This window comes from Dermacentor albipictus, chromosome 4, assembly GCF_038994185.2.
Source record: "Dermacentor albipictus isolate Rhodes 1998 colony chromosome 4, USDA_Dalb.pri_finalv2, whole genome shotgun sequence".
Taxonomy (NCBI): Eukaryota; Metazoa; Arthropoda; class Arachnida; order Ixodida; family Ixodidae; genus Dermacentor; species Dermacentor albipictus.
Window position 1 is genome coordinate 117558727 of NC_091824.1, and position 8953 is coordinate 117567679.

General features: G+C 46.2%; 1 protein-coding gene across 1 annotated transcript; it reads left to right on the forward strand.

Moving 5' to 3' along the window:
- Positions 1-1123: 1123 nt before the first annotated feature.
- On the forward strand, positions 1124-2644 carry LOC135914663 (tetraspanin-33-like). The gene has a single exon (XM_065447595.1). It carries the CDS (start codon positions 1131-1133, stop codon positions 2247-2249), a length of 1119 nt encoding a protein of 372 aa, XP_065303667.1. The 5' UTR covers positions 1124-1130; the 3' UTR covers positions 2250-2644.
- Positions 2645-8953: the final 6309 nt, after the last annotated feature.

Genomic DNA, 8953 nt, shown 5'->3' on the forward strand with positions numbered 1-8953 from the left:
GAAGTAGCGTATCGACATATTTAGAGCCTCGTTGCAAACAAGCTTTAACATAATGACTGGCGGCTGCATGAAATAGAGCTTTAAAAATACGCTAAATAAGTGGTAGCTGAATAGAAAAGTAGTAAAAAATTGCTAATGGATTTCTATGCTGCAAAGACATGTAAATGGGCCAGTTGCAAAAAAAAAATAACATCTCTGGTCACAGCGTAAAAAATTAGAATGCTACATGGCAGTCGGAAGCTTTCAATGACTGTCAATGGTTGTCATATTCGCTGCCACCTCGAAAGTTAAAGCAAACCTTCCACTATTCATTTTTGTTATTGCATTTCTTCGACAACTCTTCTCATTGGATTAATTCTGATTGCTTAGGCTGTTCACTGGTGTGATACTGTCGCGTTTTCCGCGAGCCTGTGTGCTTAATCCTTTCACTTTTTCCTTTTTATCTCTCCCCTGCGAGTCCAAGCACAACTTCCGCTTCACTTCAGTCTTCTCGGTGGTCACCCACTGTTTGTTGGACGGTTGTGGGTGCACGGGTTGTCATCATCATCATCATCATCATCATCATCATCAACATCAGCCTGGTTACGCCCACTGCAGGGCAAAGGCCTCTCCCATACTTCTCCAACAACCCCGGTCAAGTACTAATTGTGGCACAGGTTGTGGTCACCCACAACCTGTTTGTGCCACTTGAGCGAAATGGACGCACATTGCTCACTGCCATGCCGCCACACATCTGTGGGCTATGAAGACTGCGTTCAGTGTGGGGTTCTCTTTCAAAATTTTCGATGTGCATGGCATTTTATGCAAAGACCTTTAACAGGTTTCACGTATGCATATAGAAATCGTGCTTTAGGTAACACCACTTCAGCGTTTAATTTTGTTCGTACTTTTGCATATATATCATCTTTGTTTATATTTTGCGAAAAACAAAACGCCTCCTGTGCGTTAATTTATGTCATGCAACAGAGCATGTACGTATTACGACGTCCAAATTAAAAATTTCTATTCAAGGCACATCCGCCTTATGGTGAACTGGGGCTATTCCAATTAGAACCGACCAACTAACCAAACAAAAAGAGGCGACTGTGGCACGTGTCACTTTCCGCGGCAGAAGAAGAAAAAGAAGTGTAATGGCGAAGGCAGCGAGTAGTAGCCGTCAAAGAGCTACCGTAACGGCAGCGACCCCACAGGATACGCAGCCGACGACGCGACGCACGGAAACTGCAGCGTCCCAGAAGCTATCGGAGGTGGAGAAGAGTCTCTCGACGACCACTCGCCTCCAGAGCGAGCTCAGGATTCGCGGCATCATCGTGGGCGTCAACCTGGTCGTGGTGCTGCTGTCGCTGGTCGCGCTGTGGTGCGCCGCGTACACGCACTGGGTGCTGCCCTCTTCGGAGCGAGGCGACCTGCTCACCAGCCTGATGCACAAGTCCTTCCTCTTCACCTTCTTCATGCACCTCGACGTGTTCGTGGCGGTCGTCAGCGTGTCGCTGTCTGCAGTCGCCGCCTGCGGCCTGGTCGGCGCGCTTCGCGAGAACATCGCCGTGCTCGAGGCCTACCAGAGCCTGCTGGCCGTCATAATCCTGGTCAACAGCATCACGGCCATCGCGGCCGCGCTGGGACCGCAGTCGGCGCGCGACAAGCTCAAGGAGAGCGCGTACGTCGAGTTCGTCCAGGGCTACCGGCAGTCCGAGTACTTCCAGCACCTGATCGACACGCTCCAGAGGTCCATGCGCTGCTGCGGCTTCTCTCGGGACACGTTCCGCGACTGGGACCGCAACGAGTACTTCCACTGCGCCATGGGCAATCCGAGCCGCGAGCGTTGCTCGGTGCCCTTCTCTTGCTGCCGGCTTCGCGTGCTGGACGTGAACGACTCGTCCAACCTGCCGGTGCTGGCGAGGCGCTTCTGCGGCCACGGCGTGCTGCTCATGGACGACCAAGAGGCCTGGCAGCGCGTCTACACGCGCAGCTGCGCCGACGCCGCGCTGACGTACGTCATGGACAACCTCGTGACGTTCGTCGGCGCCGGCATGACGCTCAACATGTTCCTGCTGTTCATGCTCATCACGTCCGTGGTGCTGCAGGACCAGATTCAGACGATATCGGCCATCTCCGAGGCGTACTACGAAACGCTGAACGAAGGCCAGGAGGCCATGCAGGAAGCCGGCCTCATCAAGCTCCCCGAAAAGCCGCGGAACAAGCCAGCCGACAAAAGCCCCGACAAGGCAAACGACAAGGTGGCCCAATAGCAGAGGAGGACGGTGGGACGCTCTTGTGTTGGGCCGGCCCTACATGATGAACAATTACACAAGACATATGCCGTTGTTTTCCTTTCTTATTTTGTTCGTGACTTATTCGGCCCTAGCCTCCACTATTTTGCTGGATTTAGCAGTTATACGGATTCTTTCGTTTAGAGAATGACACTGCTGTTCAGAACTGTATGGTACTCTGCGTAATTTCCCGTGAAGAACTATGTCATTTTTTACTGTGTTCACTTATACTGTTTTGAAATGGTTAGTGTGTCACTCTTTGTCTTACTCTATAGTGACACCCATGAACGCTTATTTCGGATCGCAATGCGTTGCCGTTGTTCATCCTGGGAAAGAGGCTGTTCATTAAAGCTGGATATGTTTGCCTGGCTGCACTCCCAGTATGCTAATCCTGGTGAACGCGATCATAAATGTTACACACAAAGCACACGGCACTTAACACACACAACATGCAGAATTAAACTATCGTTGACACCTGCAGAGCCTTGCAGGGAAGTTAAAAGCGCATTCATGTTGCACAGGATGCCCAGGCTTCACTAGTTCACGGTCCAACAACATGTTGTAGCAGCAGGTGTGAACCAAGAGATTTAGCTGGGCCATTAGGACGGTCCTCTGGAGTGCAAGGAGGTTTTAATTGCAGTTTAAGTGTGCTATGTCCTGCATAGTACATTGCGCGCAGTGAACAATGGCGATACCACCCACTGGCCATTACACAAGAATTATTTTGCATAGGCAATGTTCAGACGAATATTGTCCATCATGCCTATTTTATCTTGTGAGTGCAGTGCTAATTCACATGTTTCTGCCTTTGCACTTTGGTAAGGGTCTTGTTGAGTGCACCTTACCTAGTTTTGTTGACAGAAAGTCCCAGTTACTCATCCATATTTATCGCAATTTTTTTAAGGAAAGTGTGTGTGGCCTATACTTTCCTTTCCTGTCCTTACCTTGCCTGCACAACATGACGCAAGCAGCTCTCTGCAGACCCGCCATGGCAGTCGCGAATGTTTAAAAAACAGTTGTCGCTGCCCACACCGCGGTGCGTAATTGGACCGAGTCGCTAGGTCACGAACAACCATGTCTGCTAACCACTCGCCACTTTCCCACTTCTTGTTTCTTCTCTTTATCATGTCGACACTTCACCTTTTGTTAACCTTTTTTTCGTTGTTGTTGTTTTATTGTTAACTGCGACATTGTCAGAAGAAGCTCGGCTGATGCCCACTATCCCATAATAGTAGCTAAAAACAAAAAAAAATAATAAATGAGAGAATGATACAAATAGAGGAAACAGAAATAAAACCTGTCTCAGTCAAAGTAAAAGAAAACAATCCTGTTACAAAATAAGAATTAGACAAAGTTGCAAACATATACACATTATGTGCACTGCAGAGTCATCTCTTCAAAGTCAGTTCACACCAATGCGTATAATTTTCACTAACCCGGGTAAGTTACAATGCCATCAAACTGAGGTGAAGAAGTAATCCCAGACCAAAGTCCACAAACCGTCACTGACACACGATGTACGCCTCGCACTATTTACAACGAACTAATGGGGTTATGGTACGCCAGAAAATTGTGCAAGGCCCTCACAATTTTTTATCTTAGAAGGACGACACCCGGGTCTTAGCTCATTGCAGAAATGTCAGCAGCTCAATGTTACCAAACAAGCCACTTGATATATCAAGTTTGGGATGAAACGATTTTGATTTTTTAGTCTGGCCGCAATTCACAGAACTGAACTTTGTATACAGCCCCTCGCAAACACATAGCGCACTCCACAGTCGCCGGAACGTTCCTGCTCTTCTGCATCGGCGTTGTGCTTGCTGGAAGTCGTTTGCAGAGAAAGGGGTTTCTTATATCACAACCAAGGGTTGACCACCACCGCTTAAACATGTTCGAGGTCCTGTCCAACGGGGACGTTTTACAGATTGATTGATTGATTGATTGATTGATTTCCGTATGCAAATAGACCCATTACCCGTACCACTATCATATCTGGTGATATGAGTTAATGTGGAAACATACGGGTTTTCCTGAATAATTCCTTATGATCAGACAGAACTATGAACAGAGTGCATATGCGACATACGTTTTCTTCCTTCCTTATGGGGGGGGGAGGGGGGGAGGGGGATTTTAACGTTCCAAAGCAACCAGGAGCTGCCGCAGATTTTTAGTTGAGGAGTGGAGGACTCCACACTCAGACAACTTGGTCCGCATTATGAAAAAGCTTGCTCTTAAAGTGTAAATCGAAGCCAGCGTGTTGTTTTACTTTTTTTTACTTTTATTCTTTTTTCTTTTCATTCAGCAGTCATATCATCACAATGCGTCTACTGCGGTCGGTTATCAATTCCTCGACCAGAGGGTCTACCTGAAGTTATCTTTATGCTTTCTCCAACAGATCGTGTAATTTCAGCGCACATGTCGTGTAAAACAATATAAAAATGCATAAAATTGAAGTTAAATAATTTCAGAAATAATTTACGCACTGAATGCCGTAAGAACATCTATCTGCCATATTTTCATACAAAAAAATAATATCCGACCATTTATATGCTTCCTGCTAAAGCTTTTGTAGTTTTTTTTATATATACTGGTTATTTCAGGGGCACTAAACAGCTAAAGCGAGTCAGAAAAGCACTACTATTCCATCTTACCATAATAATGACTCACATTTCGATGTTTGCCTATACTGGTTACAAGGACACAGTTCTGACCCTTTCTGTTCTATGGCAGACAACATATCACGCGACAACATGAAAAAGAAGCGTATCCAGGATCCCTATTGTACCGGACTCATTATCCCCTATCCTACTCAACAACAACAAAAAAGAAAAAAATAACCCTCAGGCACGACGCATTATCTCTTATTTTTCCCCATGTGGCCGAACCTCTCTCCGCAACCTCACAAGGGTGGAGAACGTTTTCCTGAGGATGTGGGCTGTGGTAGCCTTCACCCTTGCTGTCACCTGCAAGTGAAAGGGCTTCACCGAGGATGACGCCACCTTCCCCAACCGTACAACCCTGGCAAAATGCACCGATGTGTAACACTTGTTGTAGACTGGCCCAGGTGCGCGACACATCTACGAGACACTGCAGTGTTCCGACGGTCTGGCCTCCGCACTGGCCGCCACGCTGACTTCAGCAAGTATGTTCACGATGACCGCCATTAGAGAGCCTTACTGGACTTCTAGTAGAGTATAAAATACGTCTTTTAATTATTATATAATAAAGCAGCCAACCTAAAAAACAAGGATGGAAAAGCTTATTGAGCGTTGTTTCTGCCTCTCCAATTCATTAAAGTTCCCGGAACAATCTTCCATTTTATCTCGATCATCGAAAGAGCTCAGTCGGTGGGGAAGCGAATATAACGGTACAGTGCAATTACCTGCTCTCATCACTACACCGTCCACAGAGAGCACATTTTTCTAGGCAATCACACCATATGAAGGAAGAGGAGGAGGATGATGAGGAGGAGATAGGCACTCCACATTCTGCCATTCTTTCTAGACTCATTGTACACTGTGACCAGTACTAGTCCAGCAGACTTTCACCGTCTGCACTTACCAACAGCACTCGTAGCTGCTCAAGCTGACGAAAGTTTGTAAACCAATAGGCGCCTTCGGCGTGCACGCAGTAAATGTCGTACACTTGCAGAACTTCATAGCAAGACAGGGGTGCGGCCTTATAGGAGCGCAGACGGAAAACCCGGCGCAAGAAGCTGAAGAAGGAACATCTAAAACAAGCAGCGCTGCCTGTTTTAGTATGCAAGCTACATACTTGCGTGTTGAATTCGAAGAAAGGGAGAGAGAACGGAGGAAGGAAAGGCAGGGAGGTTGACCAGACCGAGTCCACGTGGGGAGTTGGAAGGGGGAGTGAAAGAGAGAGAAAGCATGAGAATTGAGTACCCGACTGCAGACATCCTGCGCCGAACTTAGTGCATGTGAAAGTCGAATTCGAAGCAAAACTAAACAGACAGGGAGTTAAACCTTGTTGTCCCGGCCTATGACCTCGTTCATATATTAGGGGTTGGCGCGCTCTCAAGTCGAACGTTACTGAGCTCTCACACTGTGAAGGCTTTCGAAATTCCCCCTAGAGTGCGCATAATGTAACTTGAATCGAAGAGCAGTGTCTCGCCCACTTTTAACTGCACTCGTCTTGTGTAGCTCCCCAGGTGAAATCGGTACAGACGAAACGACAATATCGGTATCCCGACACTGATTTCCTGGCAACGCCACCAAGTCTGCGCCCGTACGACGGTGCATGTGCTCCACGTTCGACTACTCTTTTATCAGCAGCAGTAGCAGCAGCAGTGCACGTGCGCCGGTACGCGCGGCAGTTCGCTGAATTCTCAAGAACAGACGAACTCTCAACCACACCAGACGCAGCCCCACACGGAGCTCGATATGGTTCGCTTTCCTGATAAGGCGTACAAATGCCTCAGTCTACGGCTCTGCCGCACAGAAATTTCGAGAAGCAAGAAGCCTTGTTTCGAGGCAAGTCATTACTCACAATCACGCGCCTTCCAAGAGCCACCATACAGTAGGCCCCGCTCCTGTACTGGGGCTAGGCGAAAGTTTTGAAATCCGGGAAGCCATCGCTTCCGGCGCCGACGGAGTCATCGCGAGGGACCTAAACTAGAATGAATGTCGCCGGTGTGACCGTAAAGCGCCACCAACTCCCGAGAGATAAGGGAGGGGATCGGAGAGGGGCGTCTGGCTGAGTGGACTACGGTGTCTGCCGTCCCGGCTTGAACGCTTTGCAACACGCAGCCGCGATCGCTCAGGCAACGTAGATGTCAATCGATATCCGGAAAATTGCTAGAAATTGCACTTAGGATAGAAAATGTTGTAAGCGTCACTACCTTTACATTGCCCTGTCTGCTCAAGAACTGAAACGAAATTCTGTGCTTTATTGTATATAAAGCTGCCCCATTCACCCCACTTGTTTATATTATATTAAGCATGGCATAGAGACCAACTTGACGAAACTTTGATAACGTTTACGCTAGACACATGAAAGGACGTTCTCGTACCGAATAAGGAAGGGATAAGTTATTATACAGTGATTCATCTATAGAAATATATCTAACTAAAAATTATATTTTTTCTCTATCGCAAACGAATCTCACGGGTCGCCTTTCTGCTCGCTATAGCGCCACAAATTGTGGTCACAAGCGAACTTCCAACAAATAGGGCTGCTAGTTTTTCTAATGTCAACATGCCTTACCTATACCTTGTGAATAGATCTATTGTTTATGTGACCATACGTATGAGCCGGTCATCTTGGACATTTCAGTAAAGTAGGACAACTTAGTAAAGTAGTAGGCGGCCCGTATAAAATTGGTGATCTAATACCATTATTGCTAAAGAAAGCAACATACTATTCTGCTTCTTATTCGAAGCTAACTTGTAGTGCCTTGATTTGAGGAACAACTACAGCAAAGAACTATGAGAAGTTATTAAACCTGCAAAAACGAGTAGTCCAAATTTTTGAAATCTACCATGGGAGGTCGCGTGACTTACCCACACACAATCTTTTTGGCAAACATTCATTGATCCGAGCAAACCAAGTTTTTTTTATTATAGATTACTTTCATATAAAAAGAACTCAGACTCCATGTTGTCAGCTTACCCTCTTTTCCTCCTCGATACCCACTACGTAATCATTTACGCATACTAACTATGGATGTCATTATTTAAGCTATCAAATACCTAGGCTACTAAACATCGTGGAACCAAAAATTGATTTTTATGCACGCCATTTTAAACAATGTATAAATACCTTTTTCCTACATTCTCAAATTAATTATAAATAAAATGCTATTGCACTAACATTTTTATGCACTATATATGTATGTTTCAATCTGCGCTGTAATGTGAATGTACACACAAAAAGCTTTTTTTTAAAGCGCAGAACATTTATTCATGTAATAATTGTATAATGTACAAACTATCTTGTTTATCTGTGTTTTCTACATCGTACTTATTTGTTCCCGTGCTATATTTTTTTTTCTGCATTGAATTATCATGTATGCCGAATGCGCTGAGAAGCGAGAGCCTCTGTCAGGCCACATGGCCATTGGCTCTTCTTGCTTCTTTCTGTAACAAAGAAATAAAAAAAAAAACTTCGAACTTCAAATTGAAGCGCTCGTGTTATCGCACAAGATACAATGTGGATGTGGGTACATTATTTTGCGAATTCCGAATACTACTGCACGTGTACCATGATTATCACCGAGCACCTGAAGTAGCATGCCTTGCAGACAATCAGCCAGGCTAACATCTCCAGCTTCTCATTAAGGTGAGCACCCCCTCTCTCTCTCTCTCTCATGACAGCTTGTCCACTTACTGCATACCCATATTATTGCGATAGCAATCGACCTTCCAGGCAAGCTTAGCGAGTGCGGTAACAGGATGAAGCACACGCCTGCCCACCTACAAGGGGGGGGGGGGGGAGGGGGAGGGGCCAGGTGAGCGCATGTCTTTCAATAAAATTACAGGCGATTTTCCCTGATAGAAGCGCAAATTCCCCGAGTTTTCCCTGAGCTTTTCTAGACTACTCAAAATCCCTGAGAATTCCTGGTTTTCACAGTTTTCCCGGTTGGTAGACACCCTGGACCTTCTGCTAACTAGAAGAATACCACAGTTGATGGGCAACAGCAGAGACAGTTTATGATACAAATGAAC

What these genes read in the sequence shown, in the direction of transcription:
- LOC135914663 (XM_065447595.1), top strand. Translation starts at nt 1,131, where the DNA reads ATGGCGAAGGCAGCGAGTAGTAGCCGTCAAAGAGCTACCGTAACGGCA.